The sequence below is a fragment of the Lemur catta genome, chromosome X (assembly GCF_020740605.2).
Source record: "Lemur catta isolate mLemCat1 chromosome X, mLemCat1.pri, whole genome shotgun sequence".
NCBI lineage: Eukaryota > Metazoa > Chordata > Mammalia > Primates > Lemuridae > Lemur > Lemur catta.
Window position 1 is genome coordinate 8166954 of NC_059155.1, and position 19199 is coordinate 8186152.

Sequence of the window (19199 nt, forward strand, 5' to 3'; positions counted from 1 at the left end):
TCTCTCTTAGATACACACACAAAAAAACACATGCTGTATTGGGAAAATGTAGGTAATGTCTTTCACTAAAATGGAAAAAATAAGAGAAAACAGGTATTTTGATGAAACAAAATATAACCAGAATTCCAGAATTCTAACTTCCAACTTTATCTACTCATCACTTCCACTGTTACTACTCTATCATCTATACTGTTGCAATAACCTCTTAATTTTTGTCCTGCTTCCAACCTAAGCCCCTCTACTGAATATATACCCCAGAGGGCAGCCACAGAGATTTTTTTTAAAACTAAAAGGCAGATTGTGTCACTCCTCTGCATGAAAACCTACAATATCTTCTCAGCTCTAAATATAATGCAAAATCTTTAACATGCAAGACTTCACATGACGTAGCTTTCTGCTACCTCTCTGGTTTCATTTGCTATCAGTTTCTCCTTACTGCTTCCACTCTATGAATAGTTATGCTGACTTCTTTACTCTTCTTAGAACATCTCAAGCACATTATGGCCTCAGGGATTTGCATTTACTGTTCCCTCCCTGTGGGAGATGCCATCCCCATATGGCTGGATGGCTTGCTCTCTCACTTTGTATGAGACACAGCTAATAAGAGAGACTTTCCATAACCACCATATACAAAATATCAATCCCCCTAACTCTCCATCATGTTTGATGGAGAAAGGAAGATAATGAGTGGAGATGTCTGATGGGCAGTTGTATATGTGAGTCTAAAGTTCAGTTAGAAGATCTGAGCCAGAGATGTAGATTTGGGAATTTCCATTACTCCAGGCAAGGAAAACAGTGTTTTCCTTGTAATGGTCTTGAGGTGAGAAAAAGTGTGGTATGGTCTACTTGTATCTGTTTAAGGTATCTCCATATTGCTTTCCACAGAGGTTGTACTAGTTTGAAGTCCCACCAGCAGTGTATGAGTGTTCCTGTCTCTCTGCATCCACGCCAACATTTGTTGTTATGGGACTTTTTGATAAAAGCCATTCTCACTGGAGTTAAGTGATATCTCATTGTGGTTTTGATTTGCATTTACCTGATGATTAGAGATGTTGAGCATTTTTTCATATGTTTGTTGGCCATTCTTCTGTCTTCTTTTGAAAAATTTCCAATTGGTTTCACTGATCATCACCTAAGAGCAAATTCAGGAATAACATTAATCGGGCGTTGGGCAGATGTGGGTGGGGGAGGGGATGGCTGTATACATACGTCATGAGTGCGTTGCGCACTGTCTAGGGGATGGACACGTTTGAAGCTCTGACTCGGGGGGGTGGGGGGCGAGGGCAATATACGTAACCTAAACTTTTGTACCCCCACAATATGCTGAAATAATAATAATAAAAAGAAAAGAAAAGAAAAAGTGTGGTATGTTCAAAGATCATGTGGTACTTTTTGAATATGCAAATTCTCTGGGTCTCACTCAAGATTGCTGAATAAGAATCTCTGGAGGTGAGGCTTAGGAGTATGTAGCTTCATAAAATTCCACATATGATTCTGATGTGCAGTCCTGGCTGAGAACCACTCTAAAAGGATACACACACCTCCACCAAATGTACTAGTAATCTCCAAATTGCCAAATTCAGTAGATAATTTATATATCTCATATGACCACTGTGTTGGAATTGATAGTTGATCATTCTTTACTTCAAATATTCTACTTCCTTGGCTTCCAGGTACCACACTCTGACAATTCTCCTGTCACCTTTCTGGCTTTCCTTCTTAGTCTATTTTATAGACTTCCTTCCTGCCAACCCTTCAAATAGAGGTGCTTTACGAGGTTTTACCCTGTATCTTTCTATCACTCTGACATTCTACCCACTCTCTCTGGCTAGGCTCGTCCATTCACACACCTTCAATCTGTACACAACTTATGTCCACATTTCTACTCCCGATCCAGATCCTCTTGTAAGCTCAGAATCCATGTATAATATTGCCTAAATTACCATCTAGATATTACACAGGAACCTCAAACCCAGTGTACCCAAAGCTAATTTTTTTTATATTTCCTCCATATCTCAGTAAATGGCACAACTAACACCCCACATAAGTCACTAAGTCTTGTTTATTCTACCTTCTATTGATCATCCACTTTTCTTTATCTACACAGTCCCTGCCATGATTTAGGCCACAATCATCTCTCACCTGATTTGTTGACAGATTGCATTGCAATTTATGTGTTTACATGTCCATTTATTCTACTAGACTGTGAGTAATGAGAGGATAAGGCAATTCATTTATTCATTCAACCAGCATGTATTGATGGCCTACTACATGTCATACCATGTCACATTAATTTCTGTATCTCTACTATCAAGCCTGACATTAAGCAAGTACTCAGTATATGTTTGTTTTATTGAATTATATTGGAACTTACTATGTCACAGAAAATAAAACCTAGAGATAAAAAGAATGATCTTCCAAAGCCACACAGCAGGTTAGGATACTGGGATTTACATGTCCTTATTCTTAGCCCAGATTTGTTTCCACAGGAACATATTGTTGCTCTCTTCCACCCCTCCATTATTGGTAATATTACTTCTACATTGTTTGTCACCTTCTGTGGAAAAGAAAATAATTATTACCATCTCTATAGGCTTTCCAGTTAAGAATCTGTGTTTCCTTGGCATTGCTTACTTCTTCTGCATCATCACTGCTGAATCAGGATAACCACAGGTAAGCTTTTTATCTGGCACTTCTAAAGAGCTCCTCTTGATTTTAGTAGAGTATGAATAGAGGGGGCCTCATATAGAAACTTTCATGCTCTCAAACAGATTTGGGCTGTGTCCTTCAAGAAAGAGAATGAGGAAAGACTTTCAGAATTTGTGTGGAAGTAGGTGTTTTATGCAGGAAAAAAACAAGAGCAAATGAGTTATAAGAGAGAATTTGATTAGGTTGATGGACAAGGCTCCTGATAATGATTATTTTAGACGCTGTATTGGACTATCACAAAAAATTGGCTCTTTATGTCTAATCTATTTCCACTTGCTACAATTTAGTAAAACCTAAATAAGTTCAGTACTTTCTAGGAATATGAATAAATCACACAATGTGGTGCCTTCTAGAGAAAATTTCTACTTCCAACTTGTTCAGGTGATGAATATAGGAGACTCTCTTAGAATGGTTTATAAACATGCTATTTTCACATCTTTGTATCTTTGCTCATACTGTTACCTCTGCTTGCCATGATCTTTATGCATTCTTTTATTTATCAAATATTTTCTGAGCATCTATTCTGTGCCAGGCATTATGCCAAGTTTTAGAGATTCCATGATGGTGGTTCTTGCAGTTCATGCAGTCATGCTGTCTCATGGCCTTTGAAATGCTATTTTCTCTTGCTATAACACCTTTATCATTCTTCAAATTTATATTTAAATATCACCTTTCTTAGTAAGCATTCCATAACCCCCTCAATGCTGGATTAGGTGTATTTTCTCTCTGCTCCCTTCCAAAACATTTCTCATCCATTATTACATTTATCTATTGGCTATCTTTCCTACTAAATTCTGAACTACTTCAAAGCAGGGATTCATTTATTAATTGTATATTACTAGTATATAATAATTATTATATATAATAATATAATATCTATATTAATATATAATTACTTCATTTATTATTACATCTTAATTTATTGCTATATCCCCAGAGCCTGGTACAAAGTAGGCCCTCAATATATGTTTTCTGATTGTTGAATGAATCAGGGAGCTTATAATTTAGTAAAGGAAACAGATATGGAATCACATAAATTATGTTACAGTATGATGAGGGCAAAATAGAAGTATGTTCACCAGCTGGATTTATTTATTTATTCCTGTATTCCTACATTGAACATTTACAGAGGACTTCTGTTCCAGGTGCACTCTTCTTTCAAGAAGCTCTCAATCTATTGAGAAACATAGATAAGTAAATAGGCCATTTAAATATAGTGCATTAAGTTCTCTGACAACAGTAAGTACATCGTCTATGACTCAACTGAGAAAATACTTCCTCCAGGAAGTCTTCCCTGATTTCTTCAGATAGAGTTTGATTTCTCTCATATTTTCTCTCTCAGCCATATCCCTAAATTTTCTGTGCTTTCTTCAAATATAGTGAGTATTATGTTCTGCATATATTGTAATCACTGGCTTGATGTGTTTGCCTTTTCCACAGGCCAATGTGCTCATTGAGGGCAGAGCTATTTGATTTGTCTATGCACAGTGTCTGGAGTAGAGTAGTCTCTAATACAATAGCAATAATAATAATGGCTACCATTTATTAAGTGCTTACATTACTTATTATTTACATTAATTCAAGTTGTACTCTTTTCAACAAATAAATTATTTCTTGTCTCCATTTTATAAATGAAGAAACTGAGGCTTAGAAGGCTTAAGTAATTTAACCAAGCATCACACAACTACTAATTAACAGAACTGGTCATAATCCCAGGTCTGACTCCTAAGGTCTTCTCTAGGATTGGCTTAGTTTTGGAATTGTTTCCTATAGTTAGCATTTCTTTGACCCCTGGAGTTCACTAGGGTCAAACTTAGGGGGACTCCTTAGTTGGAAGATTCTTATCTGAGCTTCAGGTGCTTAGAACCTTTTTTACGGCAGAGATAGTTCCAGGTAAAATTGTAACAGAGGCAGAGCCTGTGTCTCTCCTTCACCCTAAAGTATATGCTATGATTTGGTCCAAAATGCCAGACCTTATGGATTTTCCTGGAATTTGGCTCTAACATTGAGTGCCTTCAAACTTCCTCCTTTATCTCCTTTCCCCCTGACTCTTTCCTCTCATTGAAAAATTCACTGAGCTCACCTATGTTGATGAAATCTTATAATAATGCCATGCTCTTTAGTTTCATCTCAACATATTGAGATTTGACTTTCTATCCCACCACCAAAACTGTTTTCAATAAGTCACCATGTGGCTAAATTCATTGGATATTTTAAACCCCTTATAATTTTCCTTCAGTATTAGGCCATTTGACTATCCCATCCTTATTCAAACTCTCTCTGCTCTTCTGTGGCAATGTGCTATCCTGATCCCCTTCTAACATCTGCTATTCCTTCTCTGGTTTCTTCACTGATTCTTCTTTATCCTTTTGTTCTCTAACTGTTCCACATAGTCAGTACCACAGTCCTTTTCTCTCTCTCTCTCCTCTATCTCAGGGGTTTCATCCATTTTCAAAACTCCAATAATCTCTTCAATGTTAACAAGCCCTAAAGTCCCTCTCCTGTCCTATCACTCAAATTCTAGTCCTATATCTCTAACTTTGTACCAGATATTCCTCTTTGAAAATGTTCCATCATCACCTCAAATTCAACACTTCCAAAGAAGAACTCAAAGATGTCATCATCTTCCCTGTTTATTGTATAGTGAAAAGAACACTGGACCAATTGTCAGGAGACATGGGTTCTACTCCTGGCTCTACCACTAACTTGGTATTTCATGAGTTATTTCAACAAGAGTTTATTATATGAGAATCACGGTAAAAATACCTTAGAAGGCACATATATGAATCTTCAAGGAGCTAATTCTAGTTAGAAAGATAAGATATATACATAATTTACTATAGTGTAAGTTAGAAAGTGATAAATACCATAAAAGAAGTATAACTACATTATTATGAGAGTTAAGAGGTATCTGTAGATGATGAGACAATGAAAAATATTATAGATAAAATCATATTTGATATAGTCTTTGAAGGTTGAATAAGATTCTATTGCTTAGAGTGTGCATTTCAGGTGAGGATAATTGTATAAACAAAAACATGATAGTGGAAAAGTAAAGGGTAATCTTGGAGAATGCAGAATAGTCTTGTTTAACTGTAGTGCTATATACTTACAGGTGGGAGTGGGAAATAAATTTAGAATGATAGTCTGTGACTACATTGGATGAAGCCTCATAGGCAAGGGTAAAGAGTTTGGACTATATTCTAGTACATTGGGAAGCAACTGAAGAATTTTAAGCAAGAAAATGACATGATCAGACTCGGTGTATAGAAAAGTCACTCTGTTCCCTCTGTGGAGAATTTATGGTAGAGAGTAGGGCACTGAGCAAGACCAGAGTAAAGGAGCCCAATTAGAACACTGCATATTAGTCCATGTAAGAGGTGCTGTGATTAGTGCTAGGGTGGCAGCAGTGGAAGAAGTAAGAAGTAGACAGATACAAGGTGATATCTTAGGGCAGAAACAATAATAATTGATTCATTTAAGGAGTAGAGGCTAAAGGAGAGAGAGAAAGGTCAAATAGATGCTAAAGTTTCAAGATTTTATACCTGAAGAATTTTTGATGCCATCCCAAGTAAAAGAGAAATCAGGATAAGCAGTTAGTTTGGGGTTTTGAATAGAATTTTATAATGGGAGTTGGATAATACAATCTCCAAAGTTCTTTACAACCCAGATATATATATTTATTCCTTTAAACTGACTTCCCCCTTCCAACTTCTCTGTATGGTAATGACATCATTGCCATTACCATAGTCAACCAAAAAATCTCATCTTTATTTCCCATTCTCACTGTCAATTTCCTAACCAGGCCCTTGTAATTTCCTCTTTGGACTACTCCAAAATACCCTAAATTGGCTAACCTGACTCCAATATCTACCCCCTCCAATATATCATGCTCAATGTACCTTCCTTAAATGTGGCTTATTTCCACACTATATTCCTTTGTTCTAAAATTTATTTCTAATTTCTAGAGCATTAAGTCTAAACCACTCTGCCTGTCATTCAAGTTACTCTATAACACTGTATATTTTACTTCTCTATTCAATATACCTCTTACATAAGACAGTTTGAATGTTTCACTCTTCTTAGACTCCATGCAGATTGCTCCCAAACCAGCTTTCCACATGTGTATTGTATATACCTATTCATGTTCTGCCCTAGTCCTAATTCCTCTGTGAATCTTTCCCTGACTACTTAATGTATTTCTACATTTGTAATGTAGAAATAACACTTGCACCCATGTCCTAGCCTCTTTATTCAGTATACTGTGTTAGATATATTTTCCCTTCTTTCAAAATCTTTCTGAGTTAGCTGTCATATCAGAAACAATCTGAACAACCACTTGCTATAAAGTGTGGAAAGATGTGTTTAATGCATTATAAAACCATAACTCAGAGATTTCTAAAACTGAGTAGTAAAAAAGATATTTGGAGGGCAGGGTGATTTTTCTGGTGTTCTTCAAGGTTACTTATTTATTTTTGGAAATCAATGACTTTCAGAAATAGATGGGTTGATCTCTGCTGAGACAATATCTCTAAACTTAATTAGAATTGAATTAATGTCACCAAGGTGTCTTATAAGAAAGAGGAAGGCATTGATACAGGAGACTGTGTTTATTTCTAGGCCCAATACTGTCACTAACTAGCTGTATGATCTTGGACAACTCAATGAATCCATCATAATGAGTTTCCTTAAAGGCACGCCATTAACTAAATAGCTAAGAAACAAATTTCCTGAAATGCAATGCTACAACAATCTAATGAGCTTGTAAAACAAGTTGTCAGGTAATACCTAGCGAATTTTGTAATGTCTCAACATCAAATTTCTGGATATAATTGTACTATCCTGATAGCTCATCAAAAATCATGAAACTGCAAATAGTCTTTTAGAAACACAACAGCTTATAAGTATACTACAAATAAAGATATTCATATAGATTTCCAAGAGTCAGTTATCTATTCATTCAATAACATTAACTGAGTTACCAGTGTGCCAGGCCCTGAGGATACAGAAGTGAAAACAAATATGATAAATGTTTTATCTGCTCTCAAAGAGATCATTGTCTAGAATGGGAGGCAGACAATTATAATAAAGGATAAGTTCTGTGATAATGGTATGTACAAGGGAACCACTGGAGCACAAAGAAAAGGACAAATACCTAAACTGGTCTTTTGGAGAGAGATGTGATTAGGCAAGGTTTTTCCTGCAGCAAGTGACTTCTAGGTCTAGGTCTAAAGGATATGGATTAGGGAAGTATTTCAGGAAGAGTGAGCATGATATTCAAAGGCAAAAGAATGTATAATAATATGGAAAATTCAGGCATACTATCTTAGTCTGTTTGGGCTACTATATATAACAAAACACCTTCAACTGAGTAACTTATAAACAACAGAAAATTATTTCTCACAGTTCTGAAGGCTGGGAAGTCCAAGATCAAAGTGCTGGCAGTGTCTGGTAAGGTCCCACTTCCTCATAAACAGCACCTTCTTGCTGAGTCCTCACATGGTGGAAGGGGCAAGGCAACTCTCCGGGGCCTTTTTTATAAGGGCACTAATCCCATTCATGAGGACTCTACCTACACGATTTAATCACCTCCCAAAGTGCCTATTTCCTAATATTAACACATTAGTGAATAAGTTTCAACATATGAATTTTGGGGCAACACAAATATTCAGGACATAACAGATACCAAATAGTTTGGAAGAGTTAGAACACAAATCCTTGAAGGGATTTGCAGATGGTTGGATACTGTGCTGTAGTGGTTAAAAGTGCCAGCTCTGGAGTGAGTTGGCCTGAGTTAAATCCCAGATCTGCAACTCACCAGATGTGCAACCTTGGACAGGTAACTTAATCTCTTTGGACCTTGGTTTCTCATTCGTAAAATCAGTACAATGTATAAATATACCTCATAGGTTTATTGTGAGAATTAAATAGGTTAAAACATGTAAAATACTTAGAATAGTATCTGGCACAGCGTAAACATCTCTCCCTACCGACAGGAATATTATTAACTCTAGGATGGCAGGAAATTTAACTATTGAATTACCAGCCCTTGGATAGTGAGTGGCCCATAGTAGGCATTGTTCAATGCATGAGTGATCATCAACATAATTATTTTTTGTCATGAGTATCATCCTAAGAGGTGAGAAGTTTGAATAATCTCAGTTGTTTTCATTGTTGCCTTAATATAGGCCCACACAGTAAAGGAGGAAAAGGAACTAGGCAACCCAGCTGTTCAAATTTAAAGCTGGACTTTAAAAAAATAAAAAGGACTTAGACTTGAAATCATCGCTTGCCTCTCCTATGGGCTATATTAGGGCAAGAACAATTTCTTAATATTCATAGCTACTATTCATTGAGTGGTTGCTATATGCCAGAAACATGATAAACCTTTTAAATGCAAGACCTTATTCAATCTACAGGATAATAGCATAATCCTATGATGTAGGTACTGTTGTTACTTCCATTTTAAAGATGAAAAAACAGGTTCAGAGAGGTGAACTGAGTTGCTCAAAGTTAGATATCTCATAAGTTGAGGAGCAAAAATTTGAACACTGATCTGTGTGACCTGAATCTATTAGTATAGTGTTTGGCACATAGTTAATGTGCAATAAATATTTGTTGAATAAATGAATGAATGAACACATCAGTAAATCCATCCTCTTCTGCAGCTGAACCTATAGATTAGCTTTAATGGTTTCATGATCTTGATAAGCTCAAGTCAATGTTAAAAGTAAGGAAGAGGTGTGAGCCACGAAAAGAAGAATTTACATAGGAAAACCTCTTGACTGGAAATTCCAATTTGGAAAAGAGATCTGGATTTGTTTAGAAATTACACACACACACACACACACACACACACACACACACACACACACACACACGGGGGCATGCAGGCCCACAAAACACATTTTTTTAAGCTCGTGCTTTCTTTTGTCTTCTTAACACCTCTGAAAGGGTGTAAATAATAGAATGTCAGAGCTAAAAGGTACCTTAGAATTTATCTAATCCGATCCCTTCATATTAATGTAAAAATTGAGGCTCTAGAGGGGAAGTAAATTGCAAAGGTCACAGAAAGAGTTAGAGTAAGATTAAGAATCTCAGTTTCCTGGCTCTATTTTACTCTGAACTGTCACCATTTACCATCTTAATTTTATAGATGAAGTAACCAAAGCATCCCAAGAATGTTGATGGCCAAGCTCCTGCCATTTGTCCATTGAAACAGAGCTTGAAATCAGATCTCCTTTATTTTATTAATAAATATGAGGCTTACTGTCATCCAAGTGCTTCTGTCTAGATGCCCAGAAGGAAGAACGGTTGCTATTGAATTGAATAGTGCACTGAAGAAAATTTACAGAAAGATTTGTCTTTCATTTTGCTTTAAGAGAAAATGTCCAAGACTGCTTTATTTTCAGAAGGCTAGCAGTTCCAAGAAGGTTCCATGAAGGCAGGAATCCTCCATCTAATCCTTCCTTATTGAATCCACAACACTTAGCACTTAATAAATATTTGTTGTTGAAAGTATGACACACTAAAGGCAGAAAAGGAAAGTAGGTTGGGTAATGGTTTGCCACTGGCAATGGATGGACAATCATTAGTGCTGATAAAGTGGGAATGAATGAGAAAAAGAGGTAGGAGAAGCCCTTAAACAAAGGAGAAGCTCTGTCTCTTTATCTGATTGAAGCTGCAGTCACTCAGCAAGGGCTGAGTGGCTTGCTAGGAGTGTGATTGGCAGAGATATTTAAATGAGGCCTCTTTAAAATTGTTACTCTCCACCCCACCCCCATTCTCCTTTAAATTTTGTTTCAGTCATTACCCAGGGACCGGATACAGAGATTCCTATGGGGAGTTCTAATGGGTCGATTCAATTTCATCTGGATGACGCCACTTAGCCAAGCATTAAGAGCTACAGCTCCGGGAAAGCAAACGACACAGAGAGGGGGAGAGAAAGAAATGATAACAAGGAGCAATAAATCCCTTCCTTCCCATCCTCCTCTATAACCCATTCACAAGACCTCCAGAAATCATCTACATTCACAAAACAGCCAGCTAGCTGAGCTGAACACACTGCAACCTCATCCCCCTCCCCCACGCAGATTATATACCAGCACACCCTGAGCTATATAAATAATCACACACTAGCGGTATCTATTGCTCCGCTGAGATACCCTGTGTCTACAACTGCTGTTTCTGCTGCTTTGGTTCATCTGTCAGATTGGAGGAGACGGAGGCGGAGGTGGAGGCGGAGGCAAAAGAAAAGGAGGGGAGGAGGTAAAGAAGGTGGAAGGGAAGGAGGGAAGGGGGAGGGGAAGAAGAGGGAAAGGAAAATACTGGAGGAGGGGGGTGGAAAACAGGAGGAGGAGGAGAAGGGGGAGGAGAAAGAGGCGGAGGAGGAGGGGGAGGAGAAGGAGGAGGAGAAAGAAGAGGAGGAGGAGAAATAGGAGGAGGAGGTGAACAACTTACCCTGCTGAGCTCTCTTTGGGGAATACGTGCATCAAGATTTAGATCTGCATGTAAAATCTATACAAAGTATCTGCCACTACAGGTCTGACTCTCCCCATCCTCCGTTTTTTTTTTTTTTTTGTTTGTTTGTTTTGGTTTTGTTGTTGTTGTTTTTCTTTCTGTTTTCTCTGCTGTGTCAAAGACCAAGACAGAACTATCTCTGTTTCTGGCTCCACTGCCACTGAAGGAGTTTTCATTCAGACTTTCCGAAGAAAGGTGGAGAAACCTAAAGACTCAGGAGAAGAGGTCTGTTGAGCCAGATGGGGCATTAGTTCTTCTGCTTTTCTCAGCATGGATAAACCCCTTCCTCAAGGTAAGCCATGGAGATTAGCTCTTAAAGACCCCAGAATTCTTTCTATGCAATGCACAAATTGCCATTCATTCCAGCCATCCTGTGCTGCGTTGTGCGTGTGTGTGTATGTGTGTGTGTGTGTGTGTGTGTGTGTGTGTGTGTGTGCGCGCGCGCGCGCGCGCGCACGCGCAAGCGCGTGGGTAAAATAAAAACGAAAACCCTTTAAATGAGATCTAAATGAATCAGCTCTTATAGAAAACTAAACGTATTGGAAATTTCTAAATCAAAAGAGGACTTCAAAATAATCCTTTTGTAGCCAAACGTCAATTTAATTTCTAGCCCGTTGACCTTTAAATGCTTTCTGGTGCTTGTTTAAGCCCCTCATAGCGCAGCCTAACCACCCAAGCTGAGGACGTAGGGAAAGCCCGTGCTGAGGCCAGTCTGGCTGCCCAGCGGGCATCCTGTCAGTGTGGGGCTGGTCTGCTATTGGTTCACAAGTCTGGCCTGTGCATCGTTCAGATTTCATCACATCACCTTGCCCTGGGTAGAAATGGCGCAAGCTGACACGGCATAACACCCCGCTTACATTGAGTCAGAGCAATGATTTAGAAATCTCTGGATCCATGCCTGTGTATGTGTACACATGTCTCTGTGTGGCATATGGAAATTTTGTCAAAAATGAGAACCTGTGAACATGTCTAGTTAGCCAATAGGCATTTGATAGGACCTAGGGCAGTGGTTTACTGCACACTCCCTTCCACACATCTAATTTTAATCATCATTCACTTCTGCATACTGCAAACCAAGTTGGATGAACACAAAACAGACCTTGAACTCTTAAACAAAATTCCGTTTTGAAATGCAAACTATTGTTGCTTTTCTGGGCATATTAAGCCCTCACTGTAATATGATGTGCTATCATGGGAATTCAACTATACCAGGTGTTTAAATCATGTTCCCAACAAGTCAGCTGCATATACAAATACAAATAAGGCACAAGCTAGCAGTTTATCCACAATGAAGTATCAGTCTTGTTCTCTTTGCCTGTAAACAAACATATACTAAGACTTTATTATAACATTCTATAATTTTGTTTCTTTGTGTTCTGTCTTTAGGTCTCTAGCTGTGAAACGGTCTATCTTAGATAGTAATCTGAGTGACTTGGATTTGAAGGTATTTATTCCAAGTTAAGGAGTAGCAAGGAAGTAAAGAACCTTAAAGGAAAGACTTTTGAGACAGAGAAATGAAACCAACAACCCCGCATAAAATTGAGAGCATCTGGACAAGAAAGGGCTTTTAAAACCCTCTTTGCATACCCTCTCATTTTGTGGATGAAGAAACTGAGGTCCGGAACAGAGGTCACTGGCCCACAGTCACACAGCAAAGTAGAACAAACATTAGGACTACAATTTAAGTTTCTTGTGTCTTATAAAAGGATTAGAGGTTTAAAGAAAGATTCCTACTTCTTAAATGAACAACTAGCTTCTTGGAGTTTTCCTCAGCACTAGAAGTATGTGAATTTGTTTGATATTAAAAATTTTCTCTGTATCGCTCCTCACTAAAACACCTATATCTTCAATAATGCAAGGTCTTAAAACTGCAAGACTCCTTGGTTTTAAATAAACTGCTATGAGTCTAATCAAACTATTAAAGTAATGAATAGGACTAGGGTAACAGAGTGACAAGTTAAGAGTTAAATGTGGTGAGAACCTGGCAGCTCCAGCAAGATGTATGCGGTAGGAGGGAGGCCCAGTCAGTGGCAGAGAGGTTAGTAATGTAAACTATATACAACTTGGTATTTGTAAGGGGGGAGTGCTTTGATAGAGATGCAAATGCTTTTGCACAGAGAGGGATTTTTAGAGAGCAGACTTTGGAACAGTAGAACTAAGAAAACATATAAAGCCATAGCAGAAATTCCCCCTCTATGTTTGCTTTCAGTTATTCTGAGAACGAGTGTATATAACAGCGTAGCATAGGAAAAAAGCAATACACCTCAGGGCTGTTACACAGTAACATACAAAACAGCATTAAACCCATGGGAGTGGGAGAAAACAGGAGCTAGGCTCTCCTTCTTCTCTTCCCCCTCTTCTTTGAAATCAATATTGAGTCATATTGTATCAGAAAGGATTTGTCATAGAAATCAGACCTGTCTTAAGGAGTTAGCATAAAAGGGCTCTATATAGGAATGTTTTCAGCTTTAGTCCCAGTATGCCAGATTTTAGGTTCCAGAGAGAAAATACATTTCTTTCATTAACAAACATTATCATTTCTTGAATGGATTTTTGCCTTCTAGTCCCTAAATTGGCATAAGAAAAGATAGACATTTTTATTTAGGTTGAACATTGCAAATTTCAGGGCTACAGAAAAACTGTTGGAAAAGCTGTGAGCACCTGGCCAGAGAGACCGAGATGGGAGTGGGATTACAATGCATCATTCATTACTGCAGAGGTACTACGTGACAAAAATCACTAGATCCCATCAATGTGCAACCAAGACTTATAATCACCTTGGCTCCTATTACTATGTGATATATATGTTCTCTCTTTCATTTAACAGAATATGGAATTGACCAACAGCACAGTCAGTTCCTTAACTGTTGTTCACAGTGAATGGCTCTTTAATGGGTGTATTGCTGAATCACAAACATGCATGTAGTGATAGTTTTTCATCTAGTCTATGTGCTGCAGCAGTCTCATGCCTATTCCTTTCTCAACAATTTTTTTCCTCTTACCTTCCTCTACAGTATCTATTTCAGTTCATCCTGTTAGGCAGATAGGATTCAGCACATCCTGAATGGCAAACAATTTATTGTCACTCAATCCTTTTTTAATTCCTACTTAACATCCTGATTTTACCCAGGTCCTACTGCCCACCATATTACAGATCTTTCACACTAGATTCCAGAGTTCATTTGAATAAAAGATTTTACAGGAAGAAACCTTTTGAGTTCATCCTGTCAGTGCCCTTACCTGTAAGTAAGAAAGTACCTCATAATTCCAGACTGATACCCACAGCTTCCTTTAATCATCCAACAACAAAGCATCTCAACTCCTCAGTCTTGCAGAAATCTAATCAATATTCAAATACACCTTCTCAACCTAAACACCATGTACCCTTCTGCTCCCCAGACAAGATCCCCTTTGAACATGGTTCTCATTATTGGTTCTGAGTCATTTATGTTATGACCTAGATTCCTTCCTTTCCACCTTCTGGGCATGTCCCTGAGGTACCTAGATACATCCCTAGAATCCTGTCTTTGGAATCTCACATGATTATCTCCTGTAATTTTGAGATCTTATATACCTTCCTTTGAATCATTTCTTCTTGGAATTTTTAATATGTTTTAAATCTAGTTTCCTCTGGGAAATTAATGAGTCTAAACTGCATCCAGCATGTATATTATTGTTCTTACAGTGTAAAGGACTTGAAGGGTGCCACATTCTTTAGCTGATCAATGAGACATAAATCCATTTCTTATAAATTTGTCAAAAGACTCTTTCCAGTCCAAAGCTCTTACATCCACAAACCCTTCAAGCCAAATGTACAATGTGTACTTTTTTTATTTAGGTGTCCAAATGAAAACTGCCTGTTCCTTTCCAATGCTGAGACTATAAATCTATAAAAATACAGCAAATGTAGAGGTGGGAGGTTGCAGGGGGCTTTGAATACAAGGGAATGAAGGAGAAATACATTTTTCTTTTGAATGCCCAAATAAACAAGGGCACATTACCCAACTTACCCTAAAGGACTTCAAGATGTAGAAGGTATGGATAAAAAGAATTATTTTATCAAATTGTTTAGTTATAGAAATATAGATCATGATGGGGCAATGTCCTTCAAAATCACCTAGTCTACCCCTATAAATATTTAGATAGTGAAACTGAAGCCCAAAGAAAACAAGTGATTTGACAAAGGTAACATGGATATTTGAATCTTAGAGAGTCTCCATAGTGTTTATTTGCATTCTCTTGTGCTGCATTTAACACCAAAACAACCAGCTAAGAAGTGAATTCTTTGTCGGCCCTGTTCTTTGATGTGATGTGGCAAAGAAGTTATTTTTAACCAAATTAAATCTTCTTTTCAAAAAATGAACAGATGTGAATTCAGCTAATCAGGTTTGCATGGGGATATAGCCTCAAAAGTCAACTGAGTCTGGTCATGTTATTAGCCAGTGAGTCCTTTATGAACTGCATTCTTATTTCTACTGTTATTGAACTTTGGGCCCATTTCAGTGACATGTTTGCTTGCTTATGGAAACCTAATCAAGCACTATCCTCTCCCACTTGTTTATTTCTATTACTCGTTAAAGCTATCCATCCCATGCAGTAGCATGATTAATTGTTCTATTTTGAGGAGGCCTGGAATCTGATGGATTTCAAATATATACTTTATTCATGCTAATGTTCCCTTGGTCCTAATGCCTGCAGGGTATCTCTCGGATTTGTGTTTAGGATTCCTTCTGTACACCTTTTTGGCTCTTCAGTCTTCTAGGTGGTATGATACAGCAGTGTACTGTTTGTACAATGTTTTCCTTATAGTCATCATTATCAGTTCTAGGCTTGATCAGATCCTTCTGGGAATGACTACCCAATTCTTCCTGATTATGGTACAATCTCCATACAAGCATGGGATTTCTAGATGTTCAACTTTGCTTAAATTACATATGGTATAAAAATGTTGCTGCTCTTTTAAAAAGCTAGTTTATTGTGTAAAGATAGAGAAAAGCAGTCCAAGTAGATTCTGTTTGGTAAATCTTATCAATATGGAGTTGACTCAGGGTGGTAATAGGTACAATTATAGGTGATATTTGAAATAATTCAGGGTTTGCCTTCTATAGTTCCCTTATCCTCAGTGCCACTCCCATGTATACAAAAGTTTGATTCTGGAACCACCATGCCGTTTAAAAAGAATCACCTCCTCAATAAGTTAAAGCAGCCAGTAAGGTGAGGAAAACTATAGAATGATTAGTCTTGGCTTCCTTATAGTCTTGAGAAGACTTTTTTCCTATTACTCTAAGACGGCTTAATTCCTACCCTCTGTATCTCTGCCATATCTCTGCCATTATTACATTCTGCTTGCTTGCCTATATTTATTGCATCAAACAATGTCGTTTCCCATCTTTTTTGTTTATTTGTTTGTTTTTGAGAGGGAATCTCACTCTTTTACCCTGACTAGAGTGCCATGGCTTCAGCCTAGCTCACAGCAACCTCAAACTCCTGGGCTCAAGCGATCCTCCTGCCTCTGCCTCCCAAGTAGCTGGGACTACAGACAGGCATGCAGCAGCATGACCAGCTATTTTTTTCTGGTTTTAGTAGAGACGGGTCTCGCTCTTGCTCAGGCTGGTCTCGAACTCCTGAGCTCAAGCGATCCTCCGGCCTCCCACAGTGCTAGGATTACACGCGTGAGCCATCGTGCCTGGCCTCCCATCTGTTTATTTTTGCTTATCATAAATTACACTGAAAGGAGAATGTTGATTGGTAATATATAAATATATATGTATATCACTCATACATATGAGAAACTTCTCGTGCACGACTTCTGAGGCTTTCTCTTTTGTTGCTTCTGCATTGCTTCAGAAAGTGGGCCTTGCATTTAACATTAGGTTCCATTTTTATTAGAATGCTGATGCTCAAGGCTTACATTTCTCTGTTAGCAAACACCTGAATGAACTGGCTGCTCCTATGAACCTAGTCATATGACAGAATATAAAAGTATCAATGATCTGATCTTTGTTCACAAACTGCTTTATAGTCTGAATGAGATGACAAGATTTGCCTAAAGAAGTAGGTGAGGTCAATTACAAAATGAAAGTGTAGTATGAAGATTACTGTAAAGTGACTGAAGATAATGGTGATAATAGGACTTGAACTTTGTTGATTCCCTACAAAGTACTTATGCCTGTGTGTTCTCATTTATTATTTCTATTCCTTCTCTCCTAGGATTTTCTGATGTGTCCTAAGGTCCACGTAACTACAAGGGCTCTTCTTTATCACCATAAGTGCCACCCTGACCCAAAACCACTCAGAGCTCAAAAATCAAGGCAAAATGGATGTCGCAGTGACAGATGATTTTCAACAAATTCTGCCTATTGAACAGCTACGCTCTACTCATGCTAGCAATGATTACGTGGAACGGCCTCCAGCCCCCTGTAAACAGGCCCTCTCCAGCCCTTCCCTTATCATGGAAACCCACAAATCTGATTGGTCTCTGGCTACCATGCCTACTGCTCTCCCCCGCAGTCTCAGCCAGTGCCATCAATTGCAGCCCTTGCCTCAGCATCTGAGCCAATCTAGCATTGCCAGCTCAATGTCCCATAGCACCACTGCCTCTGATCAAAGGCTCTTGGCCAGCATTACACCCTCACCTTCAGGCCAGTCCATCATCCGAACCCAACCTGGAGCAGGGGCTCACCCAAAGGCTGATGGTGCTCTGAAGGGAGAAGCTGAGCAGTCTGCTGGGCACCCCAGTGAGCACCTCTTCATCTGCGAGGAGTGTGGGCGCTGCAAGTGTTTCTCCTGCACAGCAGCTCGCCCTCTCCCCTCCTGCTGGCTGTGCAACCAGCGTTGCCTTTGCTCTGCTGAGAGCCTCCTCGATTATGGCACTTGTCTGTGCTGTGTCAAGGGCCTCTTCTATCACTGCTCCACTGATGATGAAGACAACTGCGCTGATGAGCCCTGCTCATGTGGGCCTAGTTCTTGCTTCGTTCGCTGGGCAGCCATGAGCCTCATCTCCCTCTTCTTACCCTGCCTGTGCTGCTACCTGCCTACCCGTGGATGCCTCCATCTGTGCCAGCAGGGCTATGATAGCCTCCAGCGACCAGGCTGCCGCTGTAAGAGGCACACCAACACTGTGTGCAGAAAAATCTCTTCTAGTAATGCACCCTTCCCCAAGGCCCAGGAAAAGTCTGTATGACCCTCCAACAAGATGGATCCAGAGCTTTCTCCTTAGCCCCCATCAGTAAAGCATAGGCCTCATTCTTGGATGGGGCAGGGGGGAGTAATAAACTAGCCAAAGTTAGAACCTCACCCCTTTTGTTCCTGCAATGTCAGAGGAATGACCAAGTACATCCTGATGCAGGATGCCTTGTTCTTTCTCATAGTATCTATCTCACTCCTCTTCAGTTGTTTTACACCTGGCCAGCTCAGCCCTTATGGCTGTCGTGGCAAGTTCAGGTGATATGTGGGCATGAGGTTTGGACACTGAGGACTGACAGAGCCAGCAACGTGGAGGTTTAGGGGCTCCCCAATGTAATGCCTCTCGATGCAGGCTCTGGTTGTCACTCTGCTTTCCACAGTGCCTTTGGAAGCTTTCTTCTAAGATGGTTTTCACAGGTACTTGTGGAACAACATTCAACCTTCCAGGGAATATGACCCTTTCTCCCTGTTTACTGCCCTTATCTTCTTTACTCCTCTGTCTCTCTTTCTCCTCCTCTCATTTTCTTTCACTGTCCTGTTCTGTATTCCTTTCTCCTTCATTCTCACCCTCTCTACTTTTACTTTTCTTCTTTTTCTCTCTCTTCCTTTCTACTCCTTCCCTCCCTCTTTCTGACTAATCCTTTCTCTGCCTCTATTTCTATCTTGTTTGATCGATATTTATCTCTCTCTATGTATCCCTCTTTCTCTAACATCCAAAAGTGCTGTTTTTCCATAGGTGTTTCCTTAGACGCCAAACTTTGCTATGCTATACTATTTACTAATTT

At 39.0% G+C, this 19199-nt stretch overlaps 1 protein-coding gene across 1 annotated transcript; it reads left to right on the forward strand.

Moving 5' to 3' along the window:
* The first annotated feature begins 11108 nt into the window (after nucleotides 1-11108).
* On the forward strand, nucleotides 11109-18971 carry SPRY3 (sprouty RTK signaling antagonist 3). Its single transcript, XM_045537944.1, has 2 exons — nucleotides 11109-11521; nucleotides 17440-18971. The coding sequence occupies exon 2, from the start codon at nucleotides 17546-17548 to the stop codon at nucleotides 18410-18412; it is 867 nt and encodes a 288-aa protein (XP_045393900.1). The 5' UTR covers nucleotides 11109-11521; nucleotides 17440-17545; the 3' UTR covers nucleotides 18413-18971.
* Nucleotides 18972-19199: the final 228 nt, after the last annotated feature.